General features: G+C 53.2%; 1 protein-coding gene across 4 annotated transcripts; it reads left to right on the forward strand.

Annotated features, from left to right (window-relative positions):
• The first annotated feature begins 4 nt into the window (after positions 1-4).
• On the forward strand, positions 5-18,741 carry MTCH1 (mitochondrial carrier 1). Of its 4 annotated transcripts, XR_004528434.2 has the most exons (13): positions 5-340; positions 4,559-4,643; positions 7,775-7,881; positions 8,290-8,367; positions 8,734-8,791; positions 9,118-9,169; positions 10,678-10,737; positions 13,258-13,402; positions 15,474-15,521; positions 15,692-15,759; positions 16,037-16,112; positions 16,421-16,598; positions 17,917-18,741. XR_004528434.2 is itself a non-coding variant. In XM_033864340.2 (12 exons), exons 1-12 carry the CDS (start codon positions 20-22, stop codon positions 17,986-17,988), a joined length of 1,170 nt encoding a protein of 389 aa, XP_033720231.1. In that variant the 5' UTR covers positions 5-19; the 3' UTR covers positions 17,989-18,741. The 4 variants fall into 4 exon arrangements, 3 of the variants coding, with proteins under 3 accessions (XP_033720231.1, XP_033720232.1, XP_033720233.2); XM_033864340.2 differs by lacking the exon at positions 16,421-16,598; XM_033864341.2 differs by lacking the exon at positions 16,421-16,598 and having other exon boundaries at positions 13,258-13,351.
• Positions 18,742-19,785: the final 1,044 nt, after the last annotated feature.

Below are 19,785 nucleotides of genomic sequence, written 5' to 3' on the forward strand. Positions count from 1 at the left end.
GACCTCGCCGCCCCTTGCCATGGGGGCTTCCGACCCGGAAGTGGCGCCCTGGGCTCGCGGCGGTGCCGCGGGGATGGCGGGAGCCGGAGCAGGAGCTGGAGCTCGCGGCGGAGCGGCGGCGGGGGTCGAGGCCCGGGCTCGCGATCCGCCGCCTGCACACCGCGCACATCCACGCCACCCTCGGCCTGCGGCGCAACCCTCGGCGCGCAGGATGGACGGCGCATCCGGGGGCCTGGGCTCCGGGGACAACGCCCCGACCACCGAGGCTCTTTTCGTGGCGCTGGGCGCCGGAGTGACGGCGCTCAGTCACCCGTTGCTCTACGTGAAGCTGCTCATCCAGGTGTGGGACCAGGGGCGCCATAGGGAGGTGGGGGCTGATAAGAAGGTGACAGGCCAGGATCTGGAGGAAGATGGGGGTGGGGGAGTCGATGGCGACGGATTTGAGGAGAGGGGCGGGGACGGCGGGTTGGTGCGCAGAAGGAGCGGGAGAGGAAGAAAACGGTGAGGGATTTGGGGATGCAGGGGGCATGGGTTTGGGGATGCAGGAGAAGGGGGCAAAGGGGTCAGCGACAGATTTGGGAGAGGGTGGAAGGAACAAGGGATTTGGGGGTGCAGGGGAGGGGGCGATGGAACGGAGAGGTAGCTTTGGGAGACGAAAGAATGGAGGCGATGGACTTGGACTAGGAGGGAAGTGGCAGCATTTTGGGGTGAAAGAAAAAACAACAGAATTGGGGGAGGGGTGGGAAGTTTGGGCGATTGGGTGGGTAGGAAGATTGGGGGCCAAGGCAGAATATTCAGAAGATGAGCACATATTTAGGGTGAAGGGGAGCAAGAGCTCTGGATTTGATAGAGATGGATTTAAAGCGGTTTGGGGTGGGGGAACAAAGGACTGGGAGTCATGGCCAAAATTTTAGGAAAGAAAAAGGGGCATCAGACTCCGGGGAGGAGGGGACCGGGGCACTGGATTTAACGGTGACGGAATTTGGTGGGAGAGGCGGAGGCGAGTCGGTTTATAGGAGATGGGGGCTCTGGATTTGATGGCGACGACAGATTTGATGGGAGGAGGGGACAGGATGACGTGCTTTGGGGGAGGGGAACAGATAGGGCGACGCAGTGGGGGAGGGGTAGTGGTGATTTCTTTGGAATGGGGAGCCAGGAGGCTTTTAGGGGGAAAGGGATGACGCATTTGGAGGAGAACATTGAATTCACGGTTGGGGGTGGGAGCTGTATGGGGGGATGGGCTGAGGGGTATGGGCGTAGTGGAATTGGGCAGAAGGACCAGTTGGAACACAGGGTAGCAGGATGTGTAGGGGCTGGCAGAAAATGAGGCCATGGTAGGAAGTCTCTGGAATCGAGGCATGCAGGGGCACTTGGCATATTTGGTGGGACCAGCAGTGCCTTACAGATGAATTGGGCTGCTTAAGAAAGGGAGAGATGGAACTGGAAGGGGGTGCCCGAGCTGAGGTGGAGGGAGTGCATTTGGCAGAATTAGGTGGGCATGACTGAGATGAGCACAATGTAGATGTGGATGGTTTGGGCTTGGACTAATATCTGAAGATTTAGCCTAGAATTTTCAGTTAAGTTGCGGGGGGGGGGTTGTTTGAGATGGAGACCTAACCAAAACGAGATTTGATTTGAGTTGAGGCAAATGGGTATCAGATTTACTGTCCTGATAATGGACTGAGAATGGGAGATACAGTTGGAATGAGAGGGACTTGAGAATAGGAGTAATTGAAATCTGAGGAATGGGGGCAGTGGATTTTGGAGTGTGACAAGGAACGTGACAAAGAACGAGATTCCTTCAGGGACATTACGGTGCCTGACTAGAATCTAATCGTGACTGAGATTTGGAAATGGCTGATGGGGGAAGGTCGAGACTGGCGTTTGGTTGTGATTTGGGAGTGAGGGCTCCTTTACTTATAAAAATTCAGGTTGTATTTGCAGCAATAGAGATGCCAGCTTTGGGAGAGAAATTGAGGCTTTGGAACTGGTGGTACTTGAGATGAGAAGCAAGGATGATGGAGTGAGATTGGGTGAGGGCTGGGACTTCAGGGTGGCTGATAGGAGTGTCTGTGGAATGGAGGATGTTGGAGTACAAGGAATGGGGGGGGTGCTCCATGTGAAGGAACCTGGAAGTGGCTCCATCATTTGGACCTTGGTAGGTTTGGTTTACAGGAGAAGAAAATTGAAATAAGGGTCACTTGGAAAGGCAGTTGAGGAATGAGAGAGAATGGAGAATGAAGGAGGATAGGGAATTGGGGAATGAGGAAGTCCAGAGGGTGAGAAGAACTGTATGGGGGGTGGATACTGATGGGTGAGCCCAGTTGGGGTGACAGGTGGTCTACCCGATGTGAACGCAGCTGGTGCTGAGTGTAACATATTTGAGGGTGAAGTCTTTTTTTTTTAATTAATTAATTTTTTTTTTGGCTGTGTTGGGTCTTCATCGCTGCACGCGGGCTTTCTCTAGTTGTGGTGAGCGGGGGCTATTCTTCGTTGCGGTGCACGGGCTTCTCACTGCGGTGGCTTCTCTTGCTGCGGAGCGCGGGCTCAGTAGTTGTGGCGCATGGGCTTGGTTGCTCCACAGCATGTGGGATCTTCCTGGACCAGGGATTGAACCCGTGTCCCCTGCATTGGCAGGCGGATTCTTAACCACTGTGCCACCAGGGAGGTCCTTGAGGGTGAAATGTTAATGTGTATAGCTTGGGAATCAGAGATAACATCTTGCAAAAAGGAAGATCTCAGTTTGGGGGTACATGACAGGATTGGATTGGCAGATCTGGGGGCTGTCCCGATTAAGTGAGTAAGAATGCAGTGCCTGAGATCAGGGCTCATGGGTGTTAGAGATTTGAGGGACTGGCTCTGCCGGTATATGGTATAGAACCACAGCTTTGGCTGTGGTTAGGACTGGGTTAACAGATTTGGGGATGAAATTGGGTGAGTAGACTTGGGAACAAATAATTAGAACTTGAGAGTGAAGGGAATAGGAGTGAGATAGGGTCAGCGTGCCTTTGATAACACAGGTGGAAGTTAAGAAAATAGACTCAACAGATTTGGGAGCCATGGGGATACAGGATGAAGGGAACAAGCAGGTTTACGGGTGAAATTGGAATCGATGGGCCTCCCCAGTTGTTGTGACTGGAATGGATAAGGCAGCAAAAGAACATTGGCTCAGACTTGGAGTTGAGGGTGTAAATGGAATGCTGCCTGTGTGAGAGAACAAAATCAAAGCAAAACTAACCTCAGAACCTTCGAGCTTTTAACCCAGAAGGGGAAAGGTCTGGAAGGGGAGGGCTAACTGCTTGGTTCACCTGGCCATCCCTTTCCTTCAACTTCCCTGGGCTAGATGTTTTTCTTTTAAGAAGTTCTCCATCGTGGAGGGAGTTTCTTAATTTATGATCAGTAATCTGTCATGTAGCTCAGAATCCCATCCATAAGGGACAGCCTGAACTTCAAAACACTTGACTAAGGTGAGGAAGAAAGGAAATTGAGCCCAGAAAACGCTGGAAGCATACCTAGTTCTATTTAAGGCAGAGCTTCCCAACCCTGCTGTTTCTACCCTCTTCCACATCCAAGAGGAGCTCCTCTGGTCCATGGATTTGTCTGGTCTGCTCCTCTGGTCCATGGATTTGTCTGGTCTGCTCCTCTGGTCCATGGATTTGTCTGGCCTGCTCTGAGGGACAGGGCTACGGCCCTGGTCCCCTGCCAGGGAAGGGCCTTCTCACACTCCACTAAGGCACTGGTCTCCTAGACACCTTGCCGCTCGCCTGGCAGCAGAGAATCTTCTCATTAATCGGCAGCATAACAAATGGCCTCACCCCTCAGGAGAAACCTCTCCTCCTCACAGAGGCTTGGGCAGCTTGGTCCTTCACCCACCCATGAGTTTAACACATACCTTAATTATAACCAGCATCTATACAGCAAGAACTATGATAACCCTGCAGAAATGAGGGGGTCATTCTGTCACAGGGATATGGGGTGATCAAGATTAGATCACAGTTGAGGAATTGTTTGAGGAGCAGCTGGGATTCGAGGTGGCTGGGAGTGAGAGGGACAGATTTGTCAACATCTGCAGTGGGTACAGTAAGAAATTTGAGTGTGGGGTGAATGAGCTATCTGAAGTTTGGGGCTGAGATTTGGGTGTGATGTGTTTTGGTGTTGCCACATTTGAGATTGAGACTGGACTGATGTTTTAACCTGGCGATGAGAATTAACTGAGAGTTTTTTCTGAGATGAGCATGGGGTTTGAAGTACATAAACATGGGGGAGGGGTTCTGCACTGGAAATATCTGGAATTGGAAGGTAAGAATGTTGAGGGATGGGGTGACTTGGATTATGGTAAGGTAGCTGGGACTGGACATTTCTGTGCATTGGGAGATTACACGATGTTGATAGTAATAGACACTGATGAAATTTTGGGTATGTTTTGATGGGGAAAACATCAACAGAAACAGCATTAGATTCTGTGGGAGAAGAGTTAGAGGCCTGGGAAAGGTGAGAAGTAGTGAGACTGAATCAACAGTAGAATCTGACTTTCCCTTTGTATTTGTTGATTCTGAAGGTAGGTCATGAGCCGATGCCCCCCACCATTGGGACCAATGTGCTGGGGAGGAAGGTCCTCTACCTGCCGAGCTTCTTCACCTACGGTGAGTGTGCTTCCCAGGCAGGAAAGCCCACACCGAGAGAGACAAAAAAGAGAGAGACAAAAAAGAAACGTCAAACAGGGAACAGGCCCAGGTGGCCCTGGGGAGCACACCGGGCAGCATGGGGCACCCAGAGTCAGAGCTGGCATGGAAGAGGGGTCAGAGGCAGCAGGGTGTCAGGATGGGAGCAGCTGACCAACACAGCTTTGGTCCAGCTCCTCTGTGTGAGCTGCCAGCTGTCAGCCCAGGCAGCAGGATAGGGAGACAGGTCCAGGCTGTGCCTGGAAGCAGGGGTAGGGGGCGGATTTCCGTTTTTTTTTTTGTTTTTTTCTTTGCCTTCTGAGCAGTCTGGCTGCCCTTTTAGCAGTTCTTTTGCTTTTCTGCTCCTCCAGCAGGAGGCCCATTGGGGCCTCCTGGGTTCTTTTCCTTTGTCCTGTTCCCCTGCATTCCTCAGGCAGTGGTGCCTACTCACTCAGGCATCTCCATCCCCTGGGTGTAGAACAGTACATGGTGGGTCTTGGCTTCACCCCTGGTGTGCCCTCTTGAGCTGCTCGAGCTCAGGAAGGCTGCTAACTGCTCTGGCCCCATACTCCTTATCAGCTTCTTCATGCCCAGGCCCTCCATACAAGCACCCGCCCCCTCCGCCCCCTGCAGCCTTGCCTGCCAGAGGGTCTCTCCATCAGGAAGCCCACCACGGTGGAGCTTCCCTGATGCCAGCAAAGCCCACCAGCTGCCTGTGCTGCTCATTCCCTGACCCCCAGCTGGCCAAGGCCGTTTCAGATCCACCATCCCTGTCCCTCTTCCAGTCCCCACCCTTTCCAGACTTCTTTATTTTTTTTATTTTTTATTTTTTTGGTCACACCACATGGCTTGCAGGATCTCAGTTCCCCGACCAGGGATTGAACCCGAGTCATGTCAGTGAAAGCCTGGAATCCTAACCACTAGCCACCAGGGAACTCCCCAGAATTCTTTAAATGTGCCTTTGCTCTCTGTGTTCACAGCCAGGCTGACCCTCTCATGCTCCCTCCACCTCTGCTCATCTTATCTGTTTAGTCAGTCTAGCATCTTCTCTGAAAATCTTTCTTTCTGCCAAATAACTTGGGGTCTCGCCTCCTGTCACCTTTTTTTCACTTCACACCCTGCTGGCAGAATCTGATGTCATGTTTCCCTTCTAGTTTTGCCACCTCATTGTTGAGTACAGTATAGAGCCAGGTGGAACATGTCATTTTGCGGGGAAATCTGTTCGTATTTGTTTCACTTAAAAGTTGTCAGCGTGGGGAAGGAGGACGTCACAGAATCAGGGAGGCACCCCCCACTGTAGTGCAACGAAGCCGGTATGCAGAGCGACGCTGGATTTGCGGGGGGCCAGGATGGCAGGCTGCCGACCCCTACGTGTGATTCCTCCATACACCACTATGCAGGCTCTAGCCGTAGAGAGGTTGGGACCCAGATCATCTCTGTTCATGTCACACAGTCATTCCCGAAAGGACTCAGGGCAGAGGGGTCTTGACAATCACCTTACTGCCTCTTGCAAAGATGAGCAGAGTTCTGAGGTGCTCCCCCCGCCCCCCACCATTTATATAAATGTTGTTTCAGCGCAGATGGTGTAAGCAGACTCCTGGTGTTGGGGAGGGGCTCAGCTGTCTGGCTGTCTAGCGACTGTCTGGACGGGGTCTACTACTCCCCCTCAGCTATGAACAGCGCCACAGCTGCCATGACATTCTTTGGTGGTCTCCCAGAAGGAACTTCCTGGAGAGTTTTCAGGGACCACAGAGAAACCATGGAATGATGGAGCCCCTTGCCAGCCAGGGGGCCCTTTGGGCCCACAAAGGCCTCTGTAGACGTTTCTGCATACCTTTGTCTGTTCTCACTTGTTCGTAATTCAGCTCTGAGATGGGGAGAAATAGGGGTCCTTACTCCCTTTTTTTCTGGCTAGGAAATTGGATGGAAAGAGGTTAAGTGTCCTGCTGGAGACCACACTCAGGCTTTATCCCGCCAGCTCTCCCTTCTGCTGACTGGCGCTCCCCTCCCCCAAAATAAACCTTCTTTCTGCCTGTTCACTCCGTGAAGCAGGGCGTCCTGGCCACGTCGCCCAGTGTCCTCTCTCCTCCTACTCCTGTCTTTCCAGCACCACCCCAATCTCAGGAAGCCAAACAAGCAGGTACCAGGTGCTCTCGGGACCAGGGGAAGCCCATACAGCTGCCACATGGAATTGCTGTTGGCAGACATGTGGCAGAGGAGAGAACGGCACCCTCCCTTGCTGGTTCCCGCCACTGTGCGGTGCTGGAGAGCTAAAGTCTTGGCTCGAGGGGAGCACATTGTCTGAGGGAATGTTCTGCCAGCTTCCAGGTATGCAGGTTTATAAAAATATGTTTCCTTTTTGAACATCATTTAAAAGTTGATATTGAATAAAACAGCAAAACATTAAGAAAGTATCCTTTTAAAGACCCAAACAAAAAAACACTGACTCGAACAGGGTCAGGGTCCAGCTTCCCTGACCACTTAAGTTTTTTTCTGTAGAATAGTTCGTTGGTGCCTCTGTTTTAGTTACTTCTCCACTGGCTTTCCCCCCTGTAATTAATAAATGCCAGTAAGTGCCAGGTGGGATCCTGGATGCAGCACAGTGACAAGGTGGGGATGGCCCTCTCCGTGGCATGCTCAAAGGACACTCTAGAGCCTTTCCCCTGGCAGCCCTTCCTTTTCCTTTTTCCCCTGCCTTAGGTTGCAAACTTCATCATCGCTTGTGGTTGCCTTTTTCCATTTTTTCTTTTCCCAGAGAAAAACATTTTTTATAAGCAACAGAATTGGTTCCTAGGTTGCATCACTTAAGTTGCTGAGTTGAGAAACTGTAGCTAAGTTTGCCAAGTAGATTTTCCAAGCTACAAAAAGAAAAACGTATGAACTTCTTTGTCAGAAAAATATGTTTTGAAGGTTTTACAAAAAGAAATGGGCTAGAAAAGGTGTTTGGGGGTGGGGCCCGATTGCTTCCGGGGTCCTGGACGGTGCTTCCCTTCCGTGACTGAAGTCAGCAGGTACTGAAGAAGGACAAGCTGCGTCTGGTCTGGGTGTGAATGTGACCCAGGAGTGGGTGCGTCTGGGCTGAACATGACGCTGCCACCTCTGCTTTCTTGTAGCCAAGTACATTGTGCAAGTGGATGGGAAGATAGGGCTATTCCGAGGCCTGAGCCCCCGCCTGATGTCCAACGCCCTCTCCACCGTGACCCGGGGCAGCATGAAGAAGGTGAGCCCGGGGTGAAGCCAGGACCGGTTGCCCGAGGTTTCCCTGAGCCCCCTGCCACCCCTGGAGGCAGCCATGTGCACCGGTCCTGCTTCTTGGTTCCCAGACTGGTCAGGGCTCCACCCCAGCACCAAAGCCAGACTCCAAGCCCTGGTGGTCCAACGCCGAGTCTCCTCAATTGGAAAGGCCCCTGCCTCACCATCTGCCTGCTTTCTTACAAATGTGACACTAGGCAGGGACTTTCTCCCCCCTAGCTCCAGCCCCGGGGGGTTACCCAAGGTGGGCCCAGCTAATGGACATGGCCAAGAAAATAGTAGGAGCTGTTTCCTGCCCTCTCCATCCCTTCAAAGTTACATCGAAGAGGCACACCTGTATTTTGCTTTTGATCCACCTTTGTTCTTTGCATCTCAGGTTTTCCCTCCAGATGAGATTGAGCATGTTGCCAACAAAGATGACATGAAGACTTCTCTGAAGAAAGTGGTGAAGGAGGTGGGTACCTGGAATTGGAGAGGAGAGCCTGATTATCTCTCACTGCCCAGTTGGGCAGGTCACTGAACAGTCACAGTTGGGGCCTGCTGTGTGCACAGTGGAGTGGGATGTGGAAGGAGCCCCAGCAGGGCCACTGCAGGGAATCACAGAAAGCCTCTCAGCCGCCACGGGACCTGGCGTGGGACCTGGCAGCAGTCCTGGGCAGAGGGAATTTTGTGTGGGTGACAAGGGGGGCCATCTGAGGTAGACCGACCCCACATGGGTGCTGCAGATCCCAGTTTTTCCCATGTAAGTGCTTATAGCTCCCAGTGAGCACCACTTCCAGAGACAGGCCAGACCAAGTCCCCGCCCTCTGCTCTCTTGCAGACCTCCTATGAGATGATGATGCAGTGCGTGTCCCGCATGCTGGCCCACCCCCTGCATGGTGAGCCGCCCCATTGGAGACTGCATCTCAGCCGTGGGGTGACCCCTCATGGGCTGTAGACGGGCAGCGGTAGAATTACTGGGAAGTAGTATCACTGGAATTGGCCGGGAGTTCAGTCCAAAGGGAGCTGGGGCTCTTCCCAGCCAGAAGAAATGGGATGCCGTGGTCATGGGGTGTGATGGGGAATCCCAGGGGCCCTCCTCCCCTCCCGCGCTCTGACACGGGCCATGTTGTGCAGTGGCCACTGTGCCGGGCACCCCACCCATAGCTGGGGAGTCTTGGGCTTTGGCCACCATGTCACCTGTTTGTGTTTTCTCTTTCCTCAGTCATCTCAATGCGCTGCATGGTCCAGTTTGTGGGACGGGAGGCCAAGTACAGGTGGGTAATTCTTAGGGTTGGCAGGAGTGGCCCTGTCACTATTCAGAGTCTGCCAGGACAGGCCATACTGTGGTCAGCTGCTGCCCCTTTTCTGCCCTATTTCTTGTGTGCCAGCTTCAGAGGAATGGGGTAGTGGCTTCCATAGTCTGGGTCCAGGGGTATTTTCTCCCTCTCTTGTCTGGGGCAGCCCTGGATGAGCCTAGATGCCCTGCAGAGGGGTGAGTGGGACAGGAGTCCAGTTGGATTAGGAGTCCTGGCGGGGTTCCCTCCTAGACCCCCTAGGTTATGCCCTAGCCCTTTTTCCAGCTGTCACAGAAGCCAGCTTAGAGTTTGTTTCATCCTCTCCTAAGCGGCCGTCTACCCCATGGCCTTGGGGCTTGGCCCTTCCATTGTTTGCCAAATATTTACCCAGCACCTGCCATGCCTGACACTGAGCTGGATCTGTAGGGGCATAGGTGTGTTGACGCAGTCCTTCCCTGTGGCACTTGTGCCCTCCCTGCCCCTCTGAGGCTCAGTGCAGGACAGGAGGTGGGTCCTGGAGGCTTGTGGCAGGAGTACATGCATCTGTTATCCTTCCTCGCTCAGATTCTTATTTCCTGGGTTCAGTTGTTTTCTGCTGCTGTCCTTGGGGCCACTGCCCCAGGAAGCTTGGCTGCCATGGTGCCTCATTTTGAGTTCACTAATGGGAAATTGGCCCATTCCCCCAGTGGGCTTAGAACCCAGTGGGCTGAGCCACTGTCCTGAGAGGAAGGGTAGCGGGGCCTGGCAGGGTTCTGGCTCCCACCGTCTTTCTCCTAGGCTACCCTGGCCCTCTTGGCTTCGCAGAGCCTCTATGCAGAACAGGTCACTTGGCATTGTCACAGGTCACAGAGGTTGCACTTGAGCCTCCTTTGCATTTCACACCTAAGACATCCCAGCCTGTCCTGTGATCTCTAACAGGCTGCAGTGGGCAGGGTGCGCATCCCCGAGTTCCCTGCTGGGGAGGGCCAGATGCCTTTTCCCAAGCTGCGTCTGTGCAGTCTGATCACGGGGCCTCCTGCTGCAGGGCCCTGTATTCCTTCTCTGCCCTCTGGGAAGGTGCTTCTCTCCACTCGCCACCTCTCCTCCTCTCTCTGTGGGACATGCAGGCTTCTTTGCCAGAAGGTTATTCAGCCAGAAGTAAGCACTAGAGCCAGGCAGGAGAAGGTCCTGTCGCCTCTGCAGCAGCCCAGGCTAGAAGGTTCATTCCTACATTCCAGATCCATAGAAAAAAGCAGTAGAGAACTGGGGTTCTGCCCCTGTGGGTGGTTGGGTTTCCCCAGTCTCCATAAACTGCGTAGACGCCCTCTCACTCCCCAACAGAGCTGTAATCATCTACACTTGGGTTCTGCCTGGTGACAGAGAATGCCCCCTCCCCATCCCGGCCAGGACTGGATGGCTCTGAGCAAGGGTGGCAGGCTCTGCTCCACACCAGGGCATGGGCTTCTCCAAGGTGCCCAGGTGACGTTGTATCCCTGTGTTCTCCACAGCGGCGTGTTGAGCTCCATTGGGAAGATTTTCAAAGAAGAGGGGCTGCTGGGATTCTTTGTGTACGTGAGTTTATACACCCCGTAACTGGCCACGGAGCATGGCTCTACTAACAGGCGCATGCTCAGCCCTCAGGCCACAGCTGTTGGCCTCAGACTAACCACAGGGCTCTGTCCCTGCCTGAGCAGCTGCTCCTTGGCCCGTAGAGCTCCATGGCCTATGCGCGCTACGGATCATCGGGAACAAAGCTGCCCAGCTCTGTCCACATTGCGGCTTACACAGAAATGGTACTGTTTGTCCAGCACGCTGGGGGTGGGGGTGGCCAAAACCGCACCCCCGACCCCACTGTCCCCGTCCATGTGCTCCAGGGCTGGGGGTGGGCACGAGGCTGGTCTTCAGGTCTTCCCTCATCCTTGGTTTCACTGCTGAAAAGTCACTGAAAATCTGTGACACGGGCTGAAGGTCAAGCCCTGGCAGCTCACAGGCTGACTCCAGCTGATGGATCCTGTTTGACATAGCACTTCTGAGAAATTAGTTCTTCATATTCAACATTTAGGTTGTTTCACAAAACAATCCCTATTTCTGGTTTCTCTTAAAAAGTCAAGACCTGGCTGTGCTGGGCCTGTGTTTCTGCAGAGCAGATGTCTTCAGGGCACACAGTCTCCTGAGGGCCCCGGACCCCCTGCCCTCCTTGGTGTCTCACACCCATCTTACTCCACCTGTAAAGAAAGCTCACACCGAAAAGACTGTAAACTACAAACAGAACCCAAAGTCCAGGCCTGACAAATATTTTTTGTTTTGCTTTTTTAAGGTCTAGGCAGAGACACATGCTGTTAAATACACAGTACACTAGACATGGGGCTCTGTTAACTCATCTTGTGGTTTCATCATCGGCCAGGTGTTCTGTGTGTAGGCGTGTGTGTATATGTGCTTCTCACTAGGAGGTGATTTTGCTCCAGGGGACATCTGTAATGTCTGGAGACATCTGTTGATGGTCACAGCTGGGATCTAGTGGGTGGAGACCAGGGATGCTGCTAAACATCCTGCAGTGCAGAGGTCAGCCCCCATGACAAAGAATCATCCAGACCTGAAGGGCAATAGTGTCAAGGTCGATAAACCTTGATTTATATACGCACATATTCATATGTATATTCATGTCTATGTATATGTACACATATGTATGGGTGTGCATATATATGTGTGTGAATAAATATTTGCTTGTGTGACTGGTGCTTCAGACCCTAAAACACTACATATCACCACCTCTGGTGTTTTTCACACATTGTATACATTCTTTTCTGGTGTGTGAGTAGGATTCCCACACAACAGATACCTTACCCATTGGGTTCTTTTTTTTTCTTCACGTGTTTGTGGAACAGGTGATGTACATACTCAGAAAGCACTGAGTGTACCTGTGAAAAGTCAGTCTGAGCACAGGTGGAAGCAACAGGATTGGAAATTGCATTCATGAAGGTTCACTTTATTTATATCTCTCATATCATAGATGTGTTACAGGTATTTTGAACTTTCAAATATTTTGAAATAAGATTTTTGAAAGTTCAAATATCATAATTCTGTGTCCTCTCTCCAAGAGATAGCTGTTTTCCTGGAGATCTTTCCATGTCCTTCTATATCTAAACAAGCAAATAAACACATTCAAAAAAAAAAAACCCACAAGGGCTTCCCTGGTGGTGCAGTGGTTAAGAATCCGCCTGCCAATGCAGGGGACATGGGTTCGAGCCCTGCTCCGGGAAGATCCCACATGCCGCGGAGCAACTACGCCTGTGCACCACAACTACTGAAGCCCGCGCGCCTAGAGCCCGTGCTCCACAACAAGACAAGCCACCACAATGAGAAGCCCACGCACTGCAACGAAGAGTAGCCCCCCGCTCGCCGCAGCTAGAGAAAAGCTCGCACAAAGCAACAAAGACCCAATGCAGCCAAAAATAAATAAATAAAAAGAAGAAAAAAACCCAAACCCACAAGTATCACACAGGACCCACTGGTCTCAATCTGGCTTTTTGCCCTCAGCACTGTGTTTTAGGGAAACTTCACATTAGTGTGTAGAGATGCGCATTCTAAAGGCCATCACTTTAAAAGTCAGCCCTCCTTGTAAAAGCTTGTATGGAATGTTTTTAGTGGAACATTCCAGGGGTGAATACAGGTGCACTGAGCAAAGTGTTTTGTGAGAGTGGATTGGGTAAAAAGGCCAGGAGAAGACGGCTAACGTGTAGGTACTCTTTCATAATCTGCATTGGAAAATCCCGGATTTTGCACCATTCACATCTTAAGGCCCAGCTTCTGTGGTTTGAACACCGCTTGTGAGACCATTAACTTGTGCTGTCAGATGTAGCATATAACACACATACCGCCCCCCACTCCCTGTGGAGAAAGGAACACTGCTTTCCTGCTGTGGATAGCTGCTGGCCCATGTGGCCCCTGCGGGCTTCCTTCCCGAGGTGGTGCTGGTGGATATGCTGAAGTTTTGAGCTTGGAACATCCTTGTCTGCTTCCTGGGTGTGGAGCCCCCAGGAAATGTTCTCTTCCGTCCCCTGCTCATCTTTGCTCACCTTGTTTTTTAGCGGCTTAATCCCTCACCTCCTGGGAGATGTGGTTTTCTTGTGGGGCTGTAACCTGCTGGCCCACTTCATCAATGCCTACCTGGTGGATGACAGCGTGAGTGACACCCCAGGGGGGCTGGGGAACGACCAGAATCCAGGTTCCCAGGTTGGTTGGAACAAGGACTTGTCCATCTTTCCATGTACTGCTGATGCCCAGGGTCTGGGGCAGACTTGAGGACTTTGGGATTCTGAGTACTGGGCCCCTAGGGCTGGAGAGGGCCTCTGGGGAGGGGTCTGAGGAGAAGACTCTGGTTGTCCCTGGGTCAGCTTTGCCTCCGAGGAGAACGGCCTCGAGAGAGGAGATTGCTAACAAGACATAGAGGGGTTTTTGGAATGCCCGTCCCTGGGCAGCTTTAGGTCAAACAGACCCTAGCTTATCCATGGCTAGTTTGAGGCAGTGATCCAAACCAAACTAGGGATCCCTGGTAAATCAGGATGTAGACCAGCTAATAATAACCCTTGAACTTCCGCTCAGTGTTTTAGGCTTTTTCAAGCCCTTTAGTGAACATTATGACATTTGATCCTGGCAGCACCTCAGTTGTGAAAGGAACAGAGCAGGTATAACATCCTGTTTTACAGACAGATGAGACCCAGAGATTGAAGGGCTCTCCTGGGGCCCTTGCCTGCGAATTGACAGGGCTGGGACTAGGTCTTTCCCTGGGCCAGGCTGAGGGTGCTTCAGTCAGCTAGGAAGTGTCCCATGCAGGTGCACCCCACTCTTGTTAGCAGTGGTCTACACAGCCTGGTATGCACAGACCTCGGCAGATTGGGTCAGGCATGGGGAGGTCTTGGTCCTTCTAAAAGGCACTTGTTGAGGAAAGGTTTCTGGGGATCTCATAGGTCAGCTGGTTCGGCCTGACCCAAGATAAGAGTTGGGGAGCAGTGATAGGCAGGGGTTCCTGGGAGCCAGACATTCTGACAGCGGGAATCACCCACCATCGGAGGCTGGGTGAGGGATTGGGGACCTGTCTGCCAGAATCACTTCGTTGGGGTGGGTGGGGTTCATAGTCTTCGTGTGTCTGTGTCTGGGCCCCAGAATGGCAGTTCCGGGGTGGGGGCGGTCTGGGAAAGAGTCTGTGGTGAGGGGTGCCTCTGAGAGCTCGCAGCTGGGGCAGAGGGAAACTGGCCATTTGAATTGGGTAGGTGAGTCTTACTGGCCTTTTAATGTGAGCAGATAACAGTTGCTCCATAGAGAGCAGCTCCCACCTGCAGTTACAGTAGCACAATGCCCCTTTCTCAAGGGCGTTATGGGTGGGTCAGCTACTGCCTTCACATACAGAACAAGCCTGGGACAGCTGGGGTGCCTTGAGGGGGAGGGGTGTCCCACAGCTGATTGGTTCCTCCAGTCCAGGTGGGCAGGTGTTTGACCAGGGGCTACTGCACTTACCTCACTGAGAACAGCAGTCGACACTTCACTGAGAGTATTTTTCACGTGCTTTTCTGTGTGTGGCTTAAAGGCTAAGATGAGGCTGCCACTCACGCAGAGGGCTGAGCAAATCTCCGCCCAGGGTTGCAGGGCATCCATCGGGTGGGATGGCCATGTCACAGGAAGCTGAGGGATAGGTAGTCACCCTTTGTAGTTCGGTGCTGTTTCATGGGCAAAGTTGAATTCAGGAGTTGGGGCCTGAAGGGGGCGAGAGTTTGGTGAGGTAGGGTGGCAGTAAGCCCAGGGTTGCCCTTCACCTTATGCTACAGGACCCAGGATTCTGTGTGCAGTTCAGATGGGTGCCTGACTTTCCATTCAGTAAGCACTTACTGTGCGCTGAGCCCTGGGCAGGCACTGATCAAGGCAAACAAAAGCCCAGCCCTCGCAGCTTACAGCTCGGAGGAGGTTACGTAGGCCACAGCCCATGATCCCACCTACCTCGTCTCTTCCACTCACCATCCCTGGCTGGGTCACAGAAGGCCCTCCAGTCCAGATATCCCACTTCTGCCTCCCAGATCTTCTCTTGGCTCTGACTGCCAGGCCACTGAAGCTGCTGGCAGGCCCTGAAAGGGAGCGCAGCGTGTGCCGCGGGCATGTGAGGAGCTGAGTGCAGAGGGGGTGTGAGGCCAGTGCGGAGGGCGAGGTGAAGGGGCTGCAGACCAGGCAGCGTAGGCGGGGCGGGGGCCTGCATGTTTGAAGTCTGCATCCCGAGGTACCTGGGGCAAACCAGTCTCCCTTTTTGTCTTTGCAGTTCAGCCAGGCCCTGGCCATCCGGAGCTACACTAAATTTGTGATGGGGGTAAGTCTGGCCAGCTGCTCTTCCCACTGAGCTGGGGGCCTGGGCGGGGCTTCAGAGGCCAGCTCTGGAGATGGCTGGAGGCAGGCCTCGGTCTAGGGTGTGCCTGCTCCTGGAGCCCGGGTCGGGGGCTGGTGGTAGGTGGGCTCACTGACCCTCAGGTCTCCCTGCAGATCGCAGTGAGCATGCTGACCTACCCCTTCCTGCTGGTCGGTGATCTCATGGCCGTGAATAACTGCGGGTAGGTGTGTGCCCCTCTGCAGGCACCCTGCCAAGGCTGCTGGGGGGACCTGGCTGAGCCCGTCCAGTGCCCTGCCCCCTCCCACCTGCTCTATGTGTGGGCTTGGCCCACCAGGCCCCTGGCTTCCTCTGGGATTCATCACACCCCTTTGGGAGGAACCTGTGGTTTGGTATGGGGGTGGTGGCAGCCCCAAGCCATTTCTTCACGAGGGCTCCTTTTCCTTAGCTGATCTGTCTCCCGCTGTTCTCTGGATCTAACATGCTCTCCTTCCCCGCAGGCTGCAGGCCGGGCTACCCCCTTATTCCCCAGTGTTCAAATCCTGGATCCACTGCTGGAAGTACCTGAGTGTGCAGGTAAGCCTGCTCTCCAGGGAGGCTTTTCTCACTTTTCCACATCAGTCAGATGGAAAGGTTTTGTGGACTCTCCATTACATGGAAAGTTAAGGGGTTGTCATGGAATCCGATGTTGTAAGGAGGATAAAGAGGATGTAGACTTTTGGTTTGAGGCATTTAAATTAAATTTTCGCTTTATTTTATTGGATTGGCCAAAAAGTTCATTCTGTTTTTTTCTGTAACCTGTAGAAGGGGTTTGAGGTTGTCAGATCTGAATTTACTTAAGAATTACACATCAGACAAGGTCTTCTTTTCTTCAACTCTCCAAGACTCTTAGAACAAGTATGAGGGAGCCCACAGGGTAGGTGGTGAAGCCCAAGAACTTCTTATACCTCAAGTAACCTGGGATGAAAACACACCTGGCATGTTGGAGGCCGGCCCCTCCCTCTACCCGCGCAGGATGCCCCAGGTGCCCAGGAGAGCCTGAGGGTGGAGCTGGGCCATGTGGTGAGCTTGGCAAGCTTTGTGGGGAGTCTCTTATTTTTATGAGCTTAACTGTCTGCAGGGTCTTTCTCAGTCCTTTGTGGTTGTGTGAGAAGGGTTGTGTGTAAAGTGACAGGACTAGGGGCAGCCTGGCTGGGCATGAGAAGTGCCCGGGCTTGGTGTAGATCAGCCAGGCGGCAAGCCGGGGGGGGGGGTGTTGGGGCGGGGCAGGGCGAAGGCTCGGGTCATTGGGTGGTTTTCTGAATTAGACAAGCCGAGACTCCAGTTCACAGAGCAACAGCTAGTGCCTAGGCAGCACCTTCTGAGAGGTGAGGCTGCGTCCAGTGGATTGGTCACTGTTAGACTTGGGGAAGGTGGGGTGGGGCTGGGGAATTGGGGCAGAATCCCCTTACTTTGCAGATTTCCTGAGTCTGCCAGTCTTGAAGTCTTTGTGTTCTATGCCCAAGCACCCTCCTGCTGGCTGGAGCTCTGGGTTAAGGATCCAGGTGGCTGGCCCAGGACAGATCCCTGACTTTTCCTGACCTTGGTTGACTTCAGAGTAAAATGGGGCAGTGGCCTGGGCAGGAGGAGCTAGCACACTGACTGGCCTCAAGGTTGAGAAAAGGACGGATAGGAGGAAAGCAGGGAGGCCAGAGACAGACGCAGGCCTTCCAGCGAATCCAGTTGGTCCTACATGCATCACATCCTCTAATATTGGAGGAGCCCCAGTCCACTTGGGCTCTGAAGCCAGAGGGCAGTGAGTCTCCTCTGGGGGTTTCCTACTCAGTAGCCCGGTGAATACTGGACACCCGGGACTTCCCTGGTGGCGCAGTGGTTGAGAATCCGCCTGCCAATGCAGGGGACACGGGTTTGAGCCCTGGTCCAGGAAGATCCCACATGCCGCGGAGCAACTAAGCCCGTGCGCCACACTACTGAGCCCGTGCGCCACAACTACTGAAGCCCGTGCGCCTAGAGCCTGTGCTCCGCAACAAGAGGAGCCACCGCAGTGACAAGCCCGCACACCGCAACGAAGAGTAGCCCCCACTCGCCGCAACCAGAGAAAAGGCCGTGCATAGCAACGAAGACACAACACAGCCAAAAATAAATAAATTTAAAAATATATATATTGGGCACCCTGTGGCATGAAGTAAACTGCTCCCTTGTGCTTCAGCACAGAGCAGATTCTGACTTTGCCCTCAGGAATGCAAACCTAGGCCCTCTATCTCCGACTCTGGGGTCTCTGAGCTACTGGACCCTTCTTTGTCTTTCGCTGGCCTGGCTCTGGGGTGGGATGAGAAGCATGGCCTCCCTTTCACTGACCCTACTGCTCCTTCCAATCCAGGGCCAGCTCTTTCGAGGCTCCAGCCTGCTTTTCCGCCGGGTGTCATCAGGATCGTGCTTTGCCCTGGAGTAACCTGAATCACCTAAAAAAAAACACGCTCTCTCAGCCTGGCCACCGTGGGTGAGGCCTGATCGTCTCGGGGCACCTGTAAGACAGCCAACCCAGCAGCACCTAGATGTGCTCCAGCACAGCTGGGCTTCGGTTTCCATATATGCCATGTGTCTGTCCAGAAGTAGGGGTTGGGTGGGGGTGAGGCTGCGTCCAGTGGATTGGTCACTGTTAGACCTGGGGGAGGTGGGGTGGGGCTGGGAAATTGGGGCAGAATCCCCCTACTTTGCAGATTTCCTGAGTCTGTCTTGTGCAGGGGGCCGAAGAATGGCTTGTGGAGGCCCACGTTGGATGAGCAAAGGCTCATGAAGTCAGGTCCCAACCCCCATTCACACCCCTGGAGTCAGCCCCAGCTCTCATCCTGCAGCTCAGCTGGGAGTGTCGCTCTCTTGCTTTGTAAATAAGGTGTGATCCCCTTTCACGAGGCCGCTGTCATGTCCAGGCCTTTGCTAGGAGACTGTCTTCGTTTTTCTCAACACTACTTTTCTGATGAGGCAGCACCTTCTGAAAGGGAAATCATGTGACTGCTCAGAACGTGTCCTTCTCGTCAAATGTTCATTGGTTTAATGGTGATGCCTTACGTGCAGGATATGGTTACCTGTGCACTTGTGAACACCCAGATGTTAGGCAGATCAGTGTCTTTTCCTATCCAGTTTAAAGTTCCTAATAAGATTTGACCCTTTCTCCCTCAAATAAATTCATTGGTGGTGGTTTGGAGCTTTGTGGGGAGTCTCTTATTTTTATGAGCTTAACTGTCTGCAGGGTCTTTCTCAGTCCTTTGTGGTTGTGTGAGAAGGGTTGTGTGTAAAGTGACAGGACTAGGGGCAGCCTGGCCTGGGCATGAGAAGTGCCCGGGCTTGGTGTAGATCAGCCGGAAGGCAGGCCGGGGGGGTGTTGGGGGGGGCAGGGCGAAGGCTCAGATCATTGGGTGGTTTTCTGAATTAGACAAGCCGAGACTCCAGTTCACAGAGCAACAGCTAGTGCCTAGACCTCTTCCCAGGGAGACAGGAGCTCTAAAGGTCCTCCCAGCTTCAGAAAATGTTCCACCCAAACCCCCAGCTGTCCTCTCAGACTGTTTGCAGATGACATTGTGGGGTTTTACCAAGTCGGTTGGTGTAGCAGTCCCGTGGTTACAGCAGAAGGAGTGGACACAGGCCCAGCTGAAGCACTGAGCTTGGCCTTCTCTGGAAAAGGCAAAGCTCCCTTCATTTGCTTCTGCCCAACATTTGCTTTTGCCTATAAACAGGCAGAACTTACAAATGGAACCTGCTGGCCCCTAGAGACCGTGGGCTTCCAGCTGATGGGTTTTAATACCAGTTGAGGGCCAGCTTGGTTCCCCAAATGTTTCTCTGCCCTTGCTGTAGGGGAGATGGCTTCGGAGAGCTGGACTTTGGGACTTTGGTCATACTTCCTCACAGGTATGGGCTGGGTCATGCCCAGGGAAGGCCCCGGGATGCTTTTGCAGAACTGGTTTTCCCCATTGGCCTAGTAACAGCTGCCCCAGTTTACCTTACGTATCCTTGTTCCCGAGGAACACAGGAGCATGCCTGTGCAGGTATCCTGTAAATGTACATTGGTGGGGGTTACTAAGATCTCACACTCGCTTCAGACAGCTGAAGTGGCAGGGAGGGAAAGCACACGGCAAGGTGAGCAGGCCAGGCCTCGCTAGCACCAGTTCTGTAGAGGAGGAAGGCCCTTTAGAGGTGTGTCTGCTGCACGGCACATGACCTTTCTCTAGCCCAGTGTGGTTTCCCATGGCAC

Source organism: Tursiops truncatus, chromosome 10 (assembly GCF_011762595.2).
Source record: "Tursiops truncatus isolate mTurTru1 chromosome 10, mTurTru1.mat.Y, whole genome shotgun sequence".
NCBI lineage: Eukaryota > Metazoa > Chordata > Mammalia > Artiodactyla > Delphinidae > Tursiops > Tursiops truncatus.

Bases quoted from the DNA above. Each gene is read 5' to 3' on its own strand.
- MTCH1 (XM_033864340.2), top strand. From the start codon at position 20: ATGGGGGCTTCCGACCCGGAAGTGGCGCCCTGGGCTCGCGGCGGTGCC. The intron at 8,368-8,733 runs GTGGGTACCTGG...GCTCTCTTGCAG, and splicing joins TGAAGAAAGTGGTGAAGGAG to ACCTCCTATGAGATGATGAT. The intron at 10,738-13,257 runs GTACGTGAGTTT...CTTGTTTTTTAG, and splicing joins GGGCTGCTGGGATTCTTTGT to CGGCTTAATCCCTCACCTCC.